Below are 22,901 nucleotides of genomic sequence, written 5' to 3'. Positions count from 1 at the left end.
AATGATAGGGGTTTCAAATAAATATAATTTTAGCAAAACTAGTACTGTACGGAGGGGATATATTTGAGGTAAACTGATTGATACAAATTCTTACCTGACCTCTCTTTGGAATCTAGGCAGTTCAGGTCAGCACCAAGGGATAGCAAAGTTGAGAGGCAGCTGACATGTCCTTCCTAAAAACATAGAAACAAAGTTTACTGAACTTCCATAACCATCATATTGTGGGTTGCAGATAAGAGATAAATTAAGAAAAATCCAAGGTAAGAACAGTTGCATCACTAGTGGGGGGGGGGGGGGGCAGGAGGTGTGGGCCAGTGGGGTGACACCCGTCAGCAGGGCCCATTGCATTGCCACTGCATCAGTCTCTGCATCTCTAGCAGGCTGAGCTGTTCCCCACTGACTTGCATAGCCGAGTAGAGTGAAGCCGCCTACCCCTCCTCTCTGTTTACATCTACAGGGGGGGGGGGGGGGCACTGCTGTGCACATTATACAAATTATGGGTCTGCACTGAATGAGGGTTGTCTGTACTGAGGGAGGGGGGTCTATAGCGATGAGAGGGGTCTGTACTGCGGGAGGGAGGTCTATACACCAAGGAGAGTGGTCCGTACTGAGGGAGAGGCTCTATACCTATAAGAGGAGTCTGTACTGAGGGAGGTCTATACCGATGAGAGGGGTCCGTACTGAGGGAGGTAGGTCTATACTGATGGAGAGGGGGGGGACTATAGTTGGTGTGTGTGTGTGTGTGTGTGTGTGTGTGTGTGTGTGGGGGGGGGGGGGGGGTGACACCACGTTTTCAGCACCAGGTGACACCAACCCTAGTGATGCCACTGGGTAGGAACGGATCGTCCATGTGAAAGGGGCCTTACTTGTGTAAAGAAAATTTTCTTTCTAAGGCCTTGTGACATTTTCCTTCCATGTGGTGCCATTGCTGACAGCATGAAATGGGAAGGGGTTTTGTTTGTTAAGAAAGACTGTCAATTAGACTCACCTGTAGTTGAATTATTGTTAGTTAGGATGCGGTTGTCTAAAATTTAACTTTGCTCCTAAGTCTTTCATTGGGGTGAATTCATTTTTGCAACATGGTCTTGAATGAATTTGTTAGGAAAAAATACTTGTGTGTGCAAATTAAAAAAAATCTCGGTTGCACTCAATGGCTCACATTTGTAGGGAGTATTTTGTAGTATAGTGAAAATGTTGATTCTGAAAGGAAAGTAAAGGTTTTCTGACAAATTTGTTGGGTGTACTCATGTACGCTGAGCACTGCATATGTACATTTCTTAATGCATGTCAAATAAACAGGCTGGAGGCAGAGAGGTGATATAGGAATCTGCTTAGCTGAACTGTTTCATCAGGAAATAAGTGTGCCACCTGCTAGGCTGTGCAAAGTTCAAAATATGTGTAAATGTGTCTATATATGGCCGAAACCAGACGGACCCACTTTCTCTGGAAGGTCTGCTGAAACAGACCCACCCAAGTACTCAGTGGGACTCCCCCGAAGGGAGACCCCATGAGAGAGGGCAAACCAAGCCAGAAGGCCATATCCACCCCCTCCCAAGACTTTCAGGGTAGGCCTGAGGACCCACACCCTACTCATTACACTGTGACAAACGTGCAACACAATCAACAAATAAATACAAAAAAGTGACAAAGGGTAAATAAATAGAAAGTGGGGCAGAAGTGGGAGAAGTTAAAAGTGACCATGTGCAATACATGGCCGTCCCTTCGGCCAGGAATAAAAAAAATTACTCTGGTCCTAGCCAAAAGGCTCGGCCCTAGAGGCAGGTGTGAAAAAACATGTATGGTGAAGTGACCATGGTGCCATAAATCAAAGTGACCCCCCTCATTCAGCGATTGTACAGCACCCCTGAACTGTAACTTCAGGGGCAAATTCACCACAGGCTTTTCCTCCCAACCCTGACCAACAGCCCAGTCAGCGCAGCCCCCACCCCAGTCAGGAAGCCATGAAGTATTAAAGATAGCAGACTCTACACCTGACCTTAGCAGCATAGTGTAGCGGGCTGAGCTGGATTGACGTTGCCCTTTCATTTACATTCACACCAAGACTAGACACCAGGTAATGGAGAGATTGGTCTTGTCCTGTAACAGCAGCTAGATGCAACGCCTGGGCTCCCATCTTATCCACAGCTAAGAAGCAGACCTGGCATTAGAACAGAAACCACAAATTATCTATATTTGTTCAATGCAGCTTTAACATTGTACAGTCACCAACATTTAGAACAAGGACATAGTTTTGTCACTTCCAAACACCACTCTTATTTTTATTCCCAAAAGATCATGTGAGAAATAAGCAAACAGAAAACCAACCTATATCAAGTCAATTGCTTCATTGCAGATATATGCAAATATAAGGCAATTCGCCAAATCTAGTTCTCACCTTAAAAAAAAAAAAAATGATGTTTTTGTATAAAAAAAAAAGATAAAGAAAACACCTGTCTATAAACACTTTTCTGATTAGGAGCCTGCTTACCAGCAATATGTATGTTGTAAAAGGCCTGCAAGTGTGTGGTGTCCTTGTCATGTACGTGCCAACCAATATGCCTGTAAGCAAGAACTTGGGTTTTTAAGAAATAAACAATGCATAGGCCACTGTGTTAAAACATCAAGTCCCTTTAGGAGACTTACCTGGTCCTATACAACTCTGAAGCAGAGAAAAGTAGAAAACAATGTACCTGTTTATACAATTCTTTTTTTACAAAAAGAAGGGCCTAGTGCAACTTTAGCACAAGGCTGCTATTTTTGTATGAAATTTTTATTCAGTTTGTATCAGAAACATAACAGTACAGCTAGGAATATAATAGTTTGTGATATACAAACATGATTCACTTCTAGAGCTGCACAATTAATTTAAAAAAAAAAAAAAAAAATTGCGATCTCGATTCAACCCCTCTGACAATCTCTATTGCAGAGTTTGCCGATTCTTTCATATAACAAGTGGAGAGACTTATCTGCTCACTCAGCTGTCAAAAGAAAACATCTGGGCAGTCTGCCAAGTTTTTAAAATGAAACATTGTAACTAACTCCCTTCTTAGATCAAAGGGAAACTTCTGTGTGCAAAGTTTTTAAACCACATGTAAATGCAGGTAGATTAACCACTAAAAGTCTAAATCTTTTTCTGATACTTGTTTCTCAAGTTAAAATCAATATTTTTTGCTAGAAAATTGCTTGGAACCCCCAAACATTATATATATTTTAGCAGAGACACTAGGGAATAAAATGTCAATTGCTGCAATATTTTATGTCACACTGTATTTTCCCAGCGGTCTTTCAAACGCAATTTTTTGGGAAAAAACAAAACAAAACACACTTCAATGAATAAAAAAAATAAAAACTGTAAGGGCCGGTTCACACTGCAGGCGCGGCGAGGCGTCTCCGACTTGCCTCGCCGCGACTTGCGGCGGCGACTTGCAGATGACTTCTGTATAGAAGTCAATGCAAGTCGCCCCCGAAGTCGCCCAGAAGTAGTACAGGAACCTTTTTTCTGAGTCGGAGCGACTCGAGTCGCTCCTCTCAGAACGGTTCCATTGTACAGAACGGGGGCGACTTGCGGGAGCGAGGCGAGGCGAGTCGTGTCGCCTCGCATCGCCCGCTGTGTGAACCGGCCCTAAAGTTTGCTAATTTTTTTGTTTTAATGTGAAAGATGATGTTATGCCTTGAGAATCGTGACATATCTTCTAAGCAAAAAAAATCGTGATTCTCATTTTAGCCAGAATCGTACAGCTTTACTCACTTCTGCACAGAAGACAGGTCCCACTATTGTATTTTGATACATTTATTGTAAGCTCTAAAGAGCAGGATCCTCTTAAGCCTGGTACAAACTATTGTGTGTTTTTTTTGTTCAACCCAGTGGGCTGAATGGGGGGGAAAAAAAAGAAAAAAAAAAAAAAACTGAGGAGCTCGCTGTACTAACTATGCAATGTTAGTACCGCGATCTCCCCGCTGTGAGCTACTGTTTTCTGACAAAGGGACCCCTGACCAAACAACAGTTAATGCTCACGGCCATTGGCTAAGAGCGCTGATCAGATGTCAATCGTTTACCGTTTTTCCAGCATGCCGACGGAAGCTGGACTTTTTGCTGCTGTCCTGTTGAACTGGCCAATGTTCGGCCCGTGTGTACCAGGCTTTAATCCCATATGAAATGTATAGTAACTGTATTGACTCCTTTTACCACAAATTAACCTTTAAAATAATGGTCATATCTCAGGAAACCCTGCTAAAAAAGGAGTGTAACCACAGCTCATAGCACATTAGCGTGATCCGTAATTTGTAGAACATTTTAAATAAAAAGTATAAAGAATGCGGTGTATCTAGAGCAGGGTCACAAAACTTTCTGAACAAAGGGCCAGTTTATTGTCATTCTGACTTTAAGTAAACATCACCACATTTGGTATAAGGTTGAGAGAGAGTGCCCCATTGTTGGTGTCCATGGGAGAAATGGTGCCCCATTGTTGGTGTCCATGGGAGAAATGCTGCCCCGTTGTTGGTGTCAGTTAGCCAAATAGTGTCTCTCATATCAGTGGGAGAATAGTGCCCCAAGGGCTGGAATAAAGGCAAACAAATGGCTGCAGTTTGGAGACCTAGAGTATTGGAGTATAGAAATCCAGGATGGATCATTTTATAACAACCTCCCGCTCTATACGGCAAAATTATGTTCACTAATAATCCTGAAATTATATAAATATTAGTAATTAAGAGAAAAAAAAAAGGGCATCCCATTCATCTAGTGGCCCATGTAAAAATGACCCTTTACATTGTGGTCAGTATAAGTCACCCTTACCTTGATGATCAGTATTAAAAAGTGTCCCCTATACTACTGATCAGTGTAGTGCCCTTTTATGTTGGTGGTCACTGTAGAAGAGTGACCACCAAAATTGGATGTCAGGTGAAAACTGTCCCCTTACATTGATAGTCAGTGTAGGCAGGAGATCAGTCTTCTGAGCATGGAGCCCATAGTACCCTCTGAAGAAACCCTAGGGTTCCACGGAGCATAAGTTGGGGGGAAAAAAAAAAAAAGCTGCTCTAGAAACACCACTCTGACGTCTCATTTAGACAGATGTAGTTTACCTGCATTTGACATATGCATCAAATGCAGCTTAGCAGATTCCAATTCACTTCAATATGGACAGGTTGAATGAAAAAATAAATAAATGTGTTTTTTTTGCAATTTGTTAGTTACATAAAATTAGTTTAATTCGTTTTCGGAATTTGTTTTGCTCTAATCGATTTGAATTCCATTCAACATCAAATTTATTCTATTCGAATTTTGGAAGATGGTTATAATCTTTCTAGTCTATTCTATATACAAATTTCGGAAGATGGTTATATTCTTTTTGTTCTATTGTTTTTTTCTACTTTATTATTTTCTATTCTAATCTAGACATGTGCAATTCGTTTCGCTCCATATTGGTTTTTTGACAAATTCGTTAATTCGGAAACATTCTAATTAACAAAAACCCGTTTAACAAATTTTTCCAGAAAATTCCTAAATGCAAAAAGGAAGAATGGAAAATCCAAAAATCCGAACTAACAACTATTACTAACTAGTAAATGATAGGTATTGCAATCTCCTTTAAAATTTGGCTTTTAGTGAATGTAACAAATAAGAATTTATCCGAAGTTACGAAGTGTCAGAAATAACGAATGCTGCATCTAAACGAATGGAACGTAATGAATAATACTAAGATTTATAAAATTAAAAAATGTTTTATTATTAGTAAAGCGTTACGCGCCATTCATTATTTTGGATAATTCGGAACTTCGGATAAATTTGTATTCGTTACGTTCGTAAACAGCCGAATTTGAAAGGAAATTCCAATACCTATAATTTAATAGTTAGTTATTAGTGAATTGCAATCTCCTTTCAAATTAGGCTTTTATTGAAAGTAACAAATACGAATTTATCCAAAGTTACAAAGTATATACCACATCTAAACAAATGGAACATAAATTCAAAATAACTTATTTAAAGAAGAGGAAGAGGAAGAGGAAGAGGAAGAAGAAAGCAGCCTCTTGCTGTGTTTTGCATTCAAGCTATGCATTTGAGTAGCACTGAGTTCTAATGTTAAAGGCGGGGTTTGGCATCAACACAGTCTACACAAGCTGGCCTGTTTAATGGCGTTATCATCCTGTATTCTTTTTCCGACAGTGAAGTGGACCACCAGGTCCCAAAAAGACTGCACTGGAAAAAACAGAGAGCTGCTAACAGAATGGATTTTGAGAGGTTTTTTTTTTGACCAGCCATTTGTTTCTGACCCGACAAATGTTACCATTCAGAAAAAAAAAAAGAAAACATTTGGTTGGTTCAGCTGATACAAAACAATTGCACTTTTTTCACTTTTTATAGGCTCCATCTATTATACATTATCAATAGGGGTGCAACGGATCAAAAAACTCACGGATCAGATGGTTCCTCAGATCAGTAAAAAAATAAAAAAATAAAACCCAAAGACAAATCTTGTTACACCCACTGGAGTCTGTCTTGTCAGGAAGTGATGTTACTTCGCCGCCATCTTGCTACACCCCACACTCCTGCACAATAATGAAACAGTGAGAAGGGGCAAGCGGACATCTTGTTACACCCACCGGAGTTTTAGATTTCAGTTATTTAACACAGAACGGAGCTTATATACGCAAATACAGTATTTGTAAATCTAACGGAATGTTTAGATGTTAAATTTTAAAAGCAGCAGCAAACCTGCTGACCTTGCATGGTTGCCAATGTGACAGAACACCTCTGATTTTCACATTTAACAAGTTAAATTAGCAACCATGCAAGGTCAGCTGGTTTGCTGCTGCTTTTAAAATTGAACATCTAAACAGTCCGTCGGATTTACAAATACTGTATTTGAGTATATAAGCTCAGTTGTGTTGAAAATAACTGAAATCTAAAACTCTGGTGGGTGTAACAAGATGTCCGCTTGCCCCCTTCTCACTGTATCATTACTGTGCAGGAGTGTGGGGTGTAGCAAGATGGTGGCGTCGAAACATCACTTCCTGACGAGATGGCGGCCGTCACCAGGTGTACCAAGATGGCCGCCGCTCCGGAGCTAGACCGAAGCCAAGGCCTTTCCAAAGCCACACGATCAGCGGAGCGCTCCGCGGACCGCGTGGTGTGACGATCCAAACAGGTTGACTCGTTCGGATCACAGATCCGTTGCACCTCCAATTATCAATTGTTTGGGACACACATGTTCCAAAAAGAGTGCTGAAATGAGCCTTTCATAATGCAACTCATGTTAAAGAGACCCTGGCACATTGCAAGAAAATTAAGAAAATATTTTTGGAAGGATAAACACTAAGTATGCATTCAAGATACTTGATTTTTCTGTGCTTTTACCTGCAATTCTTAAGTTGATGACAGGGTCTCTTTAAGGGTAATGTTATTTGCCTGATAAGTGGTACCTTCTTTTTTTCTAAGAGGAGTTGAGCAATATGCAGATGGCCATTCTGGACAGCATCCATAAAAGGGGTCACACCACAGCTGTCTTTGCAGTCAGGGTCATAACCGCACCTGCCAACAGATTAAAATCAATATATCAGCAAAAGAAGTGTGTAAATGACAAGTTCAGGTCCTACCTCACCCCCCCAATGTATTCTATAGTAAACACTACCCCCCCCCCCCCTTTCCACATCTACCCAGGTGCCTACTTGCCTCACTAAAGATGGTTTCTACTTTTTAACAGCGTTTACATCCTCCATTCATAAAACATCTTGGCCAATGCCCTTACCCTCGCTGTAGTTTCCCATAGACTTGAAGAGGCCTTACTCATTAGAAGGGGGAAAAAAAAACTATTCTAATCTATAGGAAGTTACTGCACAGACATAGGCAGAACAGAAAAGATTTTGGAATGGAACAAGACTTGGCGGATTGGAGCGGAGCCTAGTCTTCGTGGCCAAATGCTCATTTAACACAGCCCTCTTGGAGGTGGCTTAGAAGGTACTTCTCCGTTGGTATTGGTTCCCTGCCCATATTGCCCATGCCAATCCACCCTACAGTGACCACTGTTTCTGGGGCTGTGGCCATTGGGGTGACGTCCTTCACACATGACGTGCCCTAGACCAATTCGTTTTTGGTCTCCTATTTACTTTATTCCACCTCCCTACACAGGGCAGGGTCCTTGCCTCCCCCCCCCCCCACCCCTCTATGGCTCTAAACTGGGCCCCTTTCCTTGCTAACCTCTCATCCTCTCCCTCGTTCCCTACCCATCAGGTGCACCTCCTCTCTTTTCTTAGCTCAATCTTTCTGCCAATTTTCCTCCTGGTTTCTGACCTATTCCTCCTTTTAAAATCTGTATAGACTAAAAATTGCACCATTATATTGATGTAGATGGGCCTCATGCATACCCCAATGTAGGGAACCTCCCCAGGATCCCTTGGTCGTCCAGGCATTAAGAAAATACCCATCTCATGTTACATCAGTTCTCTTTTTGTCTATTTTTGTACGCCAACTTTTGTTACCACCATCAACGCTAGCCCCTGTGTGGGCGGAACCATAGCATGTTAGCTACTTGTTAAACTGAATAAAAATCATTGAAACAGGAAAGATTTCTGAATAGAGGATCTAAAAACACAGGATGCCGTCACTGTCAGGGAGGCAAGTGGGCACCTGGGTGGGGGCAGGGTTAGCATAGAGTAAATAGGGGAAGTAAGAACAAGGGCTGGGGATTTCCTAAACCAGAACTTTCCCTTACATTTAAGCAATAACCAGTTTATACTATGTTTATTTTACACTAACATACTGTAAATCTGATACTCCAGCCAAACATTACTTATAGGTGGATTAAAATAAGTAAACCCCTGATTTCGACTTGATTTCTATGTCAGTGCATGCCTCCTGCGGAACTTTCCCAGCAATACGACATGTGCATACTTCCTCGCTGATGCAGACACCTTCACCCGGTCCTTTTCCAGGTTTGGCATCTTCAGCCATCTTTTTAAATATACACTAAATTGGCAAAAGCAGTGGGGACACCTGCCTTTACACGCACATGAACTTTAATGGCATCCCAATCTTAGTCCGTACGGTTCAATATTGAGTTGGCCCACCCTTTGCAACTATAACAGCTTCAAGTCTTCTGGGAAGGCTGTCCACAAGGTTTAGGAGTGTGTCTATGGGAAGGTTTTACCATTTTTTCCAGAAGCGCATCTGTCTCCACTCTAATTCATCCCAAAGGTGTTCTAGTGGGTAGAGGTCAGGACTCTGTACAGACCAGTCAAGCTCCTCCACCCAAAAACATGCTCATCCATGTCTTTATGGACCTTGCTTTGTGAACTAGTCCAAATCATTTGGTGGAGGGGGTAGGGGATTATGGTGTTGGGTTGTTTTTCAGGGGTTGGGCTTGGCCCCTTAGTTCCAGTGAAGGGAACTCTAAAGCCTCATACACACCGTATGAGTGTTGGCAGGGGAATGCCCGTTGACAGACTGTTGTCCTAAAATCTGTTAGCACACTCCTTTATCAATTGTTGTCCAACTGTCGGCCAACAAATGTTGGATGAGAGGCTAGTAAATTTTCAGCGGACAACGACTTGACATCTGATCAGTACACAAATCCATCACAAAAAAGTACAAACACACGCATGCTCGGAATCAATGCTCAAACATGAAATTAGCAGAGGGGGCCAAAAGGGTGGTGCTCAGGAGCTGAAATTCCTCGTAGTACGTCACTATGTTTGTGTTTGTGGCACGATAATTGTGTACCATTAGTATGCAAGACAAGATCCTGGCACACGCCCTTTTGACAAAAATTAGACACTCGGTTGGACAACAATCGTACCGTGTGTACGAGACTTTAAGCAACTTCGTGGCAACAGTTTGAGGATGTCCCCTTCCTGTTCCAACATGACTGTACACCAGTGCACAAAGTAAGGTCCATAAAGACATGGAGGAGCAAGTTTGGGGTAGAGGAACTTGACTGGCCTGCACAGAGTCCTGACTTCAACCCCAATAGAACACCTTTTGGATATATTAGAGTGGAGACTGTGAGCCAGACCTTCTCGTCCAACATCAGTGCCTGACCTCACTAATGCACTTCTGGTCAAACATTCCCAAAGACACACTCCTAAACATTATGGACAGCCTTCCCAGAAGAGTTGAAGCTGCAAAGGGTGGGCCAACTTAATATTGAACCCTACAGACTAAGATTGGGATGCAATTAAAAGGTTGTGCGTGTAAAGGCAGGCGTTCCAATACTTTTGACAATATAGTGTGTGATATGTACACACACACACACACACACACACACACACACACACACTTTTTTTGTCAAATCAAATTAGATAGGGCAATGGTTTAAAAAAGCCTTCCAAGAACACCTTTGAATCCAAACAAGTAGAACATAACAAAATTAATCATCTCTCTCCATTCTAGGCTTTTACAATCATCAGGGCCATGGTCAGGGGACCCGTAAAAAAAGAGGATCAGGGCTGCTCTGTGCAAAAAACTATTTTTTTTTTTTTAAATTAACAAATAACGCCTTTAGGATCACTTTAATGCCCCTTTTACACGGACGGATAGAATTGTGCTTTTATCTGCGGATTTTCTAGTTTTCTACCGCAGCTAAAAGCACACAATGCTTTCCTATGGCTCCATTCAAACACAGCATTTAGCTGCGATTTCATTATATGCGTTTCGGTGCAAATAGAAAAAATAGAATTGAATGTGTCCAGGTGTGATGTAGAGCAGCTATATGCACATAATCGCAGGTAATCGCAGTCTTTTGTGTCAACTGCGGATAGCAGCGCGAGAAGGGATTCAAAAGGACCAAAAAAAATAAAATAAAAATGCGTTGCTATGGGAACGACTATATTAGATAACTGCAGCTGAACGCAACTGCACAGAAACGCACATAAACGCAGGTAATTGCACTGTACAAATGCAGCTGATTGCTGTGCCTGGAGTGTTGAATTTCACAGAAAAAAAATAAACATGCTAAACTGCGGCAGAACAGCCGTCCGCGTGAAAGGGGCCTAAATATCTCCGTGTATCATCAGCAGCACCCCCATCTTCCTGGCCTGGCTCCTTTTCCTGCTTAGCAGAGCTGAATTGCATTGCTGTTTATTCTATTTTTGTTGCCTTGTACTGCTAACTTAACTCATTAGTTAAACACATGTATCCTTCACTATCTCTACTGTATAGCACTCTGTGACTCTTGTCAAATTGTACATGACTGCTATATACTCTTTGGATCTGTCTGTAAGATTCTACCTAATGCTGGTTAAAGTCTATTTTTGTAGTCTATAATGTGACGTTCTAAATATAGAATTGGAAAGGAAACATTAAAATAACAGCCTGGGCTCTCGGAAAGTGGTTGGATTCTAACCCTGAAGGAGGACCCGACATGGAGCAGAGTTTCTGAACAGGACAACTTTAAAGCAAAAAAAATAAAAAATAAAAAAATAAACACTTTACCCATAACAACTTGATAAAAAAAATAATGTGTTTTAGCAAGAATCATACATTCCACATTATTAATTATGCTACCAAAATTAGTGTGTGCTATAAATCGCATCAGTTTAGGCTTGCTGGAGGCTGCTATTTTGCTGCAGCCCAGAGCCCCTGAACAGAAGTAAATCATAAAGCAGAACTAAACCCATCGATTAAACTATTTCAAAAGACAGTTAGCAATCCCAGCGATCCAGGAATGTAACTGTCACATTTGCTTGTTTCCTCAACCAAACGGTCAAGCCATCGTGATGTCATAACTGATCACAAGACCATGGCAGTTGCAGATCAAACAGAAGCAGCTTCCATGGCTGTAAAAGGATGGAGGGGTTCAATTCTGATTCAAGGCTGTCAGAAGATCAGCCTCTACAAACTCGGCAGTGCCTAAAAATGAAGAGTAACCGAGCATGTGTAAAGCAGGGTGAGACAGTGCATTACTGGATTTTAAACAGTATAGACACTTATTTTTTTATGTTTTACATAGCTATACGTGCAAAGGAGGCCAACCTGAAGTGATCTAGCAGGACTTCATTTTCTGACTAAAGTTCCACTTTAATTGGTTACCCGGCCTTGGAAGAAAGAGTGCACTATCAGTTTTGGTTCAGGAAGTTGACAGATCAGGAATCTTCCTCACTCTATACAGTGGAGAGGGGAGGAGCCTCTGACCCGAACAGCTAGCGGTTTCACTCTTCAGCGAGTCGGCTCTGCTTGTACACTGTTGCTGATACACGCTCAAGTCAGAGGCTCCTCCCCTCTCCACTGTAAACATTGGGGAAGAGAACTACGATCCTCAGGGAGATCCCAGCGCCCATGGACATAATAGAGCTGCCGATCGTCGCCTCCCACCTCCCCAGTCAGGTACATGGAAAACCTTCGGAAGGAGGGGTGCTCTCTGGGGACCCTCGTTTAAGTGGGGGATCGGCACCCAGATATGTAATGAATAATTCTATTCATATATTATTTTTACGCACACACACACACACACACACAATATACATGTGTAGGACTTTCTTTACTTCGGTGCTATGGGCTCTAGCCGGAAATCTTTTGTAAACCCAGCAACACCTCTGGTGGTGGGTCCTTCATGGTTTCTTGCACCAGGGCCCTGAAGATTTTAGTTACGCCTCTGAAATCTTTCATAATTACCCCTTCAGAATTATACGAATCTGAGAGTAGATCTTCAGATTTTTACTCAAGCCAGATTGTGACTGGTGTTAAAAAAACTGGACACCATTCAAATGCATTTATCTGAAATGAAACATATTCTTAAATGTTTTAATATTCTGTTACCTATAAAATCATTACATTACAAAATGTGCTACATTACCTCTCAAGAAGGATCTTCACCACATCAATGCAACCATGCATTGCTAAAATAAAAAAAATAAAAAATAAAAAAGAAATATATAAAAAAAGAGAGAACAGTATTCAGATACAAAGTATTATGTGTGTCTAAGGGCATGTGTGTATGTAGAGATGTAGAGTGCTTAAAGCGTAACTCCACTTTTATCGGGGAAAAAAAAAAAAAAAAAGCCATTACCCTCTGCCATTACCCTCTGGGTGATCTATATATATTGCAAGGATTATAACAAACTTTGTTAGATTCCTACCTTTTGTTCTTATGAAGAAATCCCTTTGTGTTTCTCTGCGCCTCTGTTCTGAGTGGGTCTAATAGGAGTAGTTTTATAATTAACTGTCAAGCGTGCAGCTGCAGAGCACTAATGAGGAAATCCGCTGGGCCTGCACCCCTTTAGACATGTTCCCATTGAAAGTATCTTTACAAAAATTGCATTTTTTGTTGCAAGTAATGCCTGAAATGTGATTTGTATCTTAGGCAGACTTCTGGCAAAATTGGTGAGCCAATCACACAAGCAGGAAATTAGGTTTCTGAGGAGTGGTCAGTACACATTCTGTGTACAGAACAACTCCAGGTAGCCATATTGCAACGCATTCTCAGAGATTTACAGTGGCTTCAGATTGAAAAGAAAAAAAAAAAAAAAATAACAGTTACAATATGATAAGTGTCGCAATTATATGCGTTATATTATTTTTTCTTTATTTGCCATTTTTTCCCCCCCCCCACAAAAGTGGAGTTAGCCTTTAAGAAAGGTGGGTTGCAACTGTACATTAAAACTTTTTTTTCAGCTTTCCTTTTGTTCAATTGTATTTCCTGCATCAAGATAAAAAAATATCCTAATTATTGTATTGCCTTCTCACCTTCCTATATGCTTACCTGACTCCTGTATCAATCTAATGCTGTGCCTGGTTGCCAGTCTTCTCTACCCTCTCTCTGTTATCAGTACACTACACTGAGCGCAGCAGGAGCCATGCTGATGCCAGTCAAATCCTGTGAGCAGAGAGCGGGGGATCTATGGATGCACACAGCCCAGCTCAGGATCAAGCCCACACCTCTGCCCCCACAGCAAGCGGCCATTGGGGGGACCCAAGAGGAGGAGGCTTGGGAACAGTTTGTACAATACAATTGCACAGAGCAGGTAAGTATAACGTTTTTTTTTTCTCCCCCCCCCCCCCCTCTAAAATAATAAACATCTTAGCTTTACAACCACTTTAAAAAGTGGGGTGCCCCCTAAGAAAAAAAAAAAAAATTTAAAAATTAAAAAAAAGTTAGCAGCTACAAATACTGCAGCTGCTGACTTTTAATAAATTGGACACTTATTTGTCCCAGGGTCCAGCGATGCAGGGGAACGAAGCGCCCCCCCTCGTTCCCCGCTTCTGTGGGCACCTGGCTGTGTCTTCACAGCCGGGCACCCAATGCACATGCACGATCCGTGATACGCCGCACAGTCATCTGGGACACGTTACAGGTCCCAGATGACTGTGCGGCGCCGAAGGGAAGTGATGTCAGTTCCCGGGCACTGAAGGAGGCAGACTATGAGGGACCCCCTAGCAACAGGCATTTAGGAGGTGAGTAAAATGGTTTTTTTTCCAACTTTTTTTTAATGAATTTTCATCTATTTTTTTGGGTGGAAACACTACTTTAACCATTTCCCAACCGGCGCACGCCGATGTACGTCATCAGAATGGCATGGGCATGCATATCGGCGTACAGGTACATCCATTCTAAAATGCTGCCCTACCATCGCATTGTAAACAGCATCTCCCCTTTCTGCCTAGCAACAAGTGACGCTGATCTCTGCTCCATGTGATTGGAGCAGTGTTCACCAACACAAAGCCCAGCCCCCCACAGTTAGTAACACGCCCCTAGGACACACTTAACCCCTACACTGCCACCCCCTGGATAACCACTTCACTGCCAGTGTCATTTACACAGGAATCAATGCTAATGGTCTCAAAAATGTCCGATGTGTCCGCCATAATGGCACAAAAAAAGAAATAAAATAAATCGCTGATTTTACTAGTAAACAAAAAAATTTTTAAAATAATAAAAATGCCATAAAACTATCCCCTATTTTGTAAACGTTATAACTTTTGCGCAAACCAATCAATAATCGCTTATTGCGATTTTTACCAAAAATATGTAGAAGAATACGTATCGCCCTAAACTGAGGGAAACTTTTTTTTTATATATATTTTTAGGAGATATTTATTATAACAAAAAGTAAAAAACAACGTGTTTATTTCAAAATTGTCGCTCTATTTTTGTTTATAGCGCAAAAAATAAAAACCGCAGGGGTGATCAAATAACACCAAAAGAAAGCTCTATTTGTGGGAAAAAAATTAAAAATAAAAGGATGTCAACTTTGTCTGGGAGCCACGTCGCACGACCGCGCAATTGTCAGTTAAAGCAATGCAGTGCAGAATCGCAAAAAGTGGTCTGGTCTTAAGCCAGCAAAATGGTCCAGTCTGAAAGTGGTTAAAGAATAATTCTAGTCATGGGGATTCTATACATAGTTACACTGACACAGCTTGGCCCAACATAAGTATGTACTATGTATACCCTACCTGGCCGATGCTCCTGGATAATGGAAATCACTAAATGAACAACGCTAGTCCAGTGATCTCCACTTGCTTCTGGGTCCTGTTCTGAGCGACTGCCCTTCTGCATTGTGAACACAGGGGGGGGTCGGCCACTTGTTATGTGTGCATTCAGAGAATTCTTCACATTTTCTGAGTGAATGCAAAGCCTTCTCTGATTGGACAAGGTGGAGAGGCAGGGTGGTAAAGATATGAAGAATGATAAAAGGACTACTGAACAAAATAAAAGTAGTTTTAGCGCATGTTCAGCTCGCTGGCCATCAGGTCGCATACAGTGCCTTGAAAAAAGTATTCATACACCTTAAACTTTTCCATATTTTGTCATGTTACAACCAAAAAACATAAAATGTATTTTATTAGGATTTTATGTGATAGGCCAACACAAAATGGCACAGAATTGTGAAGTGGAAGGAAAATTATAAATGGTTTTCAAAAGGTTTTACAAATAAATATCTGAAAAGTGTGACGTACATTTGTATTCAGCCCCCTGGGTCAATATTTTGTAGGACCACCTTTTGCTGCAATTACAGCTGCAAGTCTTTTTGGGTCTCTACCAGCTTTGCACATCTAGAGAGTTAAATTTTTTGCACATTCTTCTTTGCAAAATAGCTCAAGCTCTGTCAGATTGGATGGAGAGCATCTGGGAACAGCAATTCAAGTCTTGTCACAGATTCTCAATTGGATTTAGGTCTGGACTTTGACATCACTTCCGCCCATAGTTCTTAAAGGGCCATTTTTTTTTCTTTATTGCATTTTAGTGTAAATGAGAGCCAAGGTCTTTTTGACCCCAGATCTCATATTTAACCACTTTCAGACCGGACCATTTTGCTGGTCAAAGACCAGACCACTTTTTGCGATTCGGCACTGTGTCGCTTTAACTCAAAATTGCGCGGTCGTGCGATGTGGCTCCCAAACAAAATTGACATCTTTTTTTTCCCACAAATAGAGCTTTCTTTTGGTGGTATTTGATCACCCCTGCGGTTTTTATTTTTTGCGCTATAAACAAAAATAGAGCGGCAATTTTGAAAAAAAACGCATTATTTTTTTACTTTTTGTTATAATAAATATCCCCCAAAAATATATAAAAAAACATTTTTTTCCCTCAGTTTAGGCCGATACGTATTCTTCTACATATTTTTGATTAAAAAAAAAATTGCAATAAGCGATTATTGATTGGTTTGTGCAAAAGTTATAGCGTTTACAAAATAGGGATAGTTTATAGCATTTTTATTAATTTTTTTTTTACTAGTAATGGCGGCGTTCAGCGATTTTTATTGTGACTGCGACATTGTGGGGGACCCATCGGACATTTTTGACACATTTTTGGGACCATTGTCCTTTATACAGTAATCACTGCTATATAAATGCAGTGATACCTGTGTAAATGACACTGGCAGTGAAGGGGTTAACCAGTGGGTGGCAGTGTAGGGGTTAAGTGTTCCTAGGGGTGTGTTACTAACTGTGGGGGGGTTGGGCTTTCATTTAGTGAACACTGATTTCTGCTCCAATCACATGGAGCAGAGATCAGCATCACTAGTTGCTAGGCAGAATGGAGAAATGCTGTTTACACGGCATTTCCTCCATTCAGCCGTCCCGTGAGACGATCGCGGGTATGCCCGCGGCGATCGAGTCCCGCGACCGGACTCACGGGGGTCCCGACCAGCGCGGGAGCGCGCCGCCGGTGGCGTGCTCCTGATGGCAGGGCTGTATTGAAGATTGGACGTACATGTACGCCAATATGCCTGCCCGTGCCATTCTGTCGACGTACATCGTCGTGCGCTGGTCGGGAACCGGTTAAGCGCTCCTGTCATGCTTATTTTCTATTGCATGGGATGTTTACATTCCTTGTAATAGAAAAAAAAAAAAGTTACCCAATTTTTTTTTTTTTTTTTAAAGAACAGTGTAAAAACCACTCCCCTTAACCGCTAGCCGACCAGCCGCCGCAGTTGTACTGAGGCAGCATGGCTCGGCTGCGCGAATCGCCATTATGCTACGTCGGTAGCATAAACAGGCACTAGGGGGCACGCGTGCCCCCTGCTCGCTCCCCGAGCCGTTGTGAGAGCCTGACGGTCTCGATCGCCGCCGGGTTGCCGCGATCGCTCGGGGCACGTGGAGAACCGGGAGCTGTGTGTGTAAACACAGTTTCTGGTTCTGAGCAGGGAACTGACAGATCATCTGTTCATACAGAGTTTCCCTGCACAGTCCCTTCACACCTCAGTTAGAACAATCCCTAGGATACATATTAACCGTTCACTGCCCCCTACATACAGTGACATTTTTACAGTAATCAATGCAATTTTAAATCGCACTGATCAATGCCAATGGTCCCAAAAATGTGTCAAAATTGTCCGACGTGTCTGCCATAATGTCACAGTATTTGAATAAAGCAATCAGGATGACTGGCGGTTGGGACTTTAAATGAAGCAGGCAGGTGTAAAACATTTAAATTTACTGGAAAATCAATGGTAAGTTGCATGAGGGTGATCATGAGTACACCAAGAAGACCAATATATTCCACTCAATGGATAAACATACAGCAATAACAATTGACCACTAAAAATACAAATCACATATTGCAAGTGATCATTAAGTAAGTAAAACATATAGTTGGCATAAAACATGGCATATAGTAGCTCTATGCATTGCGTGGATTCATCCACTCTTCAGGAACATGCACGTGGAAAACTGAATGCTGTAGTATAATAATAAGAATATCTGTAAGGTCTGACCCTGTCACAGAAAGCAGAGATTAAAATAAAGTAATTAGAAGTAATATTGGCTAGGATAAACCCCCCAAAACCACTCTCAAAAGTACTTACATTATCTGTATCTATGCAGTAGCAATGTGCCAAAATGAATCAGAATAACCCCATCTGGGTATCACTGGTGGGAGCTGAGGTGGTTAAGGCAGACCAGGACTGGACATGGATGGTTTCCAAAAAAGGAAATTCCAAAAATGAATAATGGTCAACAGTGACCATATGTGCTAAAAATAAAAGAAAGATTGTAAAATAGGTTGGAAGATCCTATTATGTGGTACAATAGGTCAGTGATGGCGAACCTTGGCACCCCAGATGTTTTGGAACTACATTTCCCATGATGCTCATGCACTCTGCAGTGTAGTCAAGCATCATGGGAAATGTAGTTCCAAAACATCTGGGGTGCCAAGGTTCGCCATCACTGCAATAGGTCATCTGTCCTAAACTTGGTAAAGGATAGGATAATGAGATGCTAATGAGTGTATAGGTAAGGTTAACTTAGTGAGAGTAGAAAGTTAGAATGATTGGAAAGGATACATAGAATATTTTAAGAAACCATATCAACCAAAGAGATTAGATGAAATAAAATAGAAGTGCAGCATAAATCAAATAGTGAAAAAAGTGAAGATCAAAATTACCTAATAGACACTACGTCTATTGACGTCGTCCCGTGCACGAGCGGCCTGCGCGCCCCCTGAGGGACGCGCGCGGCGCGCTCTGTGATCAGCAAGTCTATGAGACTCGTCTGATCACGGATCGAAGCAAGGGGGGGGGGGGGGGTCGATCCCGACCCCTTACCACGTGATCAGCTGTCAGCCAATGACAGCTGATCATGTGATACAACGGAGCTGATCACCGGCGGCCGTGATCGGGACATCAGTCCCGATCACGGCCAGCTTACCAGTGCCCACCTGCCCCCTGCCAGTGCCACCTCAGTAAATAAAAAGTGCCCCCCCCCCCCCATCAGTGCCACCCATCAGTGCCCACAGTGCTGCACCCTAGTGCCACATATCCGTGCCCATCAGTGTCATCTACCAGTGCCCATCAGTGCCACCTATCAGAGCCACCTATCAGTGCCCATCAATCAGTGGTACCTATCAGCGCCCCTTAGTGCCACCCATCCGTGCCATCTTATCTGTGCCCATCTTTGCTCATCAGTGCCGCCTTATCTGTGCCCATCAGTACTGCCTTATCTGTGCCTATCGGTGTCACCTTATCTGTGCCTATTAGTGCCGCCTTAACTATGCCCATCAGTGCCGCCTATAAGTGCCCACCAGTGCACTTCAATGAAGGAGAAAAATGACCTGTTTGCAAAATTTTATAACAAACTATTAAACATGATTTTTTTCTTTTTTTAATTTTGCATCTTTTTTTGTTTGTTCAGCAAAAAATAAAACTCCCAGCTGTAATTAAATACCACCAAAAGAAAGCTCTATTTGTGGGGAAAAAAAATGATAAAAATTTAATTTGGGTACAGTGTTGTATGGCCGCACAATTGTCATTCAAAGTGCATCAGCGCTGAAAGCTGAAAATTGGTCTGGGCAGGAGGGGTGTTTAAGTGCCCAGTAAGCAAGTGGTTAAAGCTTGGGAAAATGTTTATATATATATATATATATATATATATATATATATATATATATATATATATATATATATATATATATATATATATATATATATATATTTATTTATTTTTTTAAATAACCTAGCCCTGCTTTAAACTTCTCCACAACTTTATCCCTGGCCTGTCTGGTGTGCTCCTTGGACTTCATGATGCTGTTTGTTCTTGCTCTAAAGACTCTGAGGGCTTCACAGAACAGCTGTATTTATAGAGATTAAAATTACACACAGGTGGACTAAATTTACTAAATTAGGTGACTTCTGAAGGCAATTGGTTCCACTGGATTTTAGTTAGGGGTATCAGTAAAGGGCGCTGAATACAAATGCACGCCACGCTTTATTTGTAAAAAAATTTGAAAACCAATTTATCATTTTCCTGTCATTTCACAATTATGTGCCACTTTGTGTTGGTCTATCCCATAAAGTCCCAATAAAATACATTTACGTTATTGGTTGTAACATGACGAAACTTTGAAAATTTCAGGGGGGTATGAATACTTTTTCAAGGCACTGTAGTCCTCAAACTAACATGGCTGGAAAAGAGCTACTGGCCCGTTTTGAAATATTTGTGTAATAGGAAAATGCTGCAGTACATTAACCAGTTGCCGACCGCCGCACGCCGATGTACGTCGGTACAATGGCACGGGCAGGCATAAGGACATACATGTACGTCCCTTGCCTCCCGCGGGTCGGGGGCCCGATCGGGCCCCCGCCCGGTGCCTGCGGCGGTCGGTATTCGTGCGGGAGCGATCCCGGACGAGGGGACGGCCATTCATTCATGGCCACCCCCTCGCGATCGCTCCCGACGAATAGAAATCCCCGATGACATCACTTCCTCTCCTGTAATGTAAACACAGGAGAGGAAGTGATGTATTCTCTCCTCCGTGTCGGTATTTTCCGTTCCGACACGGAGGAGAGCGGATCAGTAAGTTGCACCAACACTCACACACACAGTAGAACATGCCAGGCACACTCACACCCCCCCTTTACCCCCCGATCACCCCCCCAATTACCCCTGCCCCCCAGTCACAATGACACCAATGTCATTTTTTTTTTTTTTTTTTTTTTTTTGCATTGGTGTCATTTGTGACTGTAATAACTGTTAGGGCAGTTAGAGTTAGCCCCCTTTAGTTCTAATGTACCCCCCTAACCCCCCCAATAAAGGTTTAACCCCGTGATCACCCCCCGTCGCCAGTGTCACTAAGGCTGGGTTCACATTGCAGCGGTTTATGAGAACGAATGTGATTCGCACCGCACTGCAGTGCAAATCACATCCGATCTCTGTGCGATTCGAGTTCAGCCATTCGCCGCACCCGCCGCACCCGCCACACCCGCCGCACCCGCCGCAAATTCGCACGGGACCCTTTTTTTGGCCCGCAGCAGAATCGGATCGCATGGGTGTTCACACCATGCGATCCGAGTTTGCAGATCGCACTGCGATATGCGAACTGATCTGGGGGTGTCAGTAACATTTCACTGACACTCCCAGCAGTTCGCATAGGGCAGTGTGAACTGCCGCCGGGAGGCATGCGATGCGGGAACCCGCCGCGGATTTGCGGCGTTTCCGCATCGCTCCAGTGTGAACCCAGCCTAATAAGCGATCATTTTTCTGATCGCCGTATTAGTGTCACAGGTGACGCTAGTTAGGCAGGTAGGTATTTAGGTTCGCCGCAGCTTTTTATAGCGCCAGGGACCCCCATATACTACCGCATAAAGCCCCCTGATTGCCCCCTAGTTAACCCTTTCACCAGTGATCACCATATAACTGTTACAGGTGACGCTGGTTGGTTAGTTATTTTTTTATAGTTTCAGGGCACCCGCCATTTATTACCTAATAAAGGTTTAACCCCCTGATCACCCGGCGGGTGTCATTTGTGACTAATAACTGTTAGGGCAGTTAGGGTTAGCCCCCTTTAGTTCTAAGGTATCCCCCTAACCCCCCCAATAAAGGTTTAACCCCGTGATCACCCCCCGTCGCCAGTGTCACTAAGGCTGGGTTCACATTGCAGCGGTTTATGAGAACGGATGTGATTCGCACCGCACTGCAGTGCAAATCACATCCGATCTCTGTGCGATTCGAGTTCAGCCATTCGCCGCACCCGCCGCACCCGCCGCAAATTGGCACGGGACCCTTTTTTTGGCCCGCAGCAGAATCGGATCGCATGGGTGTTCACACCATGCGATCCGAGTTTGCAGATCGCACTGCGATATGCGAACTGATCTGGGGGTGTCAGTAACATTTCACTGACACTCCCAGCAGTTCGCATAGGGCAGTGTGAACTGCCGCCGGGAGGCATGCGATGCGGGAACCCGCCGCGCATTCGTGGCGTTCCCGCATCGCTCCAGTGTGAACCCAGCCTAATAAGCGATCGTTTTTCTGATCGCTGTATTAGTGTCACAGGTGACGCTAGTTAGGCAGGTAGGTATTTAGGTTCGCTGCAGCTTTTTATAGCGCCAGGGACCCCCATATACTACCGCATAAAGCCCCCTAATTGCCCCCTAGTTAACCCTTTCACCAGTGATCACCATATAACTGTTACAGGTGACGCTGGTTGGTTAGTTATTTTTTTATAGTTTCAGGGCACCCGCCATTTATTACCTAGTCTCACTAGTGTACCCCTAAATTTAGGGGTGTCTACTTTCCAAAATGGGGTCATTTGGGGGGGGTTTGTGCCATCTTGGCATTTTATGGCCTTCAAAACTGTAACGCCCTTAGAAAGCCTGAAGGCGGTGCTTGGTTTTCGGGGCCCCGTACGCGGCTAGGCTCCCAAAAAGTCCCACATATGTGGTATCCCCATACTCAGGAGAAGCAGCAGAATTTATTTTGGGGTGTCATTTCACATATGCCCATGGCATGCGTGAGCAATATATCATTTAGTGACAACTTTGTGAAAAAAAAAAAAAAAAAAAAAAGTTTGTAATTTTCCCGCAACTTGTGGCAAAATATAAAATATTCCATGGACTCAACATGCCTCTCAGCAAATAGCTTGGGGTGTCTACTTTCTAAAATGGGGTCATTTGTGGGGGTTTTGTGCCATCTTGGCATTTTATGGCCTTCAAAACTGTAATAGGTAGTGAGGAGTGAAATCAAAAAATTACGCCCTTAG

The 22,901-nt window shown here is 42.7% G+C and overlaps 1 protein-coding gene across 1 annotated transcript in view; it reads right to left on the bottom strand.

Moving 5' to 3' along the window:
- The window catches only part of ANKRD16 (ankyrin repeat domain 16), a 48,294-nt gene that overhangs the window by 10,834 nt on the left and 14,559 nt on the right, over positions 1 to 22,901 (bottom strand). The window contains exons 3-6 of the mRNA XM_077469436.1: positions 12,786 to 12,828; positions 7,420 to 7,528; positions 1,997 to 2,158; positions 95 to 173 (exon numbers count right to left, since the gene is read on the bottom strand). Of these exons, the coding sequence (XP_077325562.1) occupies positions 95 to 173; positions 1,997 to 2,158; positions 7,420 to 7,528; positions 12,786 to 12,828 (393 nt within the window). The remainder of the gene's footprint in view (positions 1 to 94; positions 174 to 1,996; positions 2,159 to 7,419; positions 7,529 to 12,785; positions 12,829 to 22,901) is intronic.

Source organism: Lithobates pipiens, unplaced genomic scaffold, assembly GCF_037356315.1.
Source record: "Lithobates pipiens isolate NorthernLeopardFrog02 unplaced genomic scaffold, aLitPip1_a1.2 Scaffold_8, whole genome shotgun sequence".
Lineage (NCBI taxonomy): Eukaryota > Metazoa > Chordata > Amphibia > Anura > Ranidae > Lithobates > Lithobates pipiens.
The sequence above is the reverse complement of the archived record's forward strand: the minus strand, read 5'-3'. Positions and strand labels throughout refer to the sequence as shown.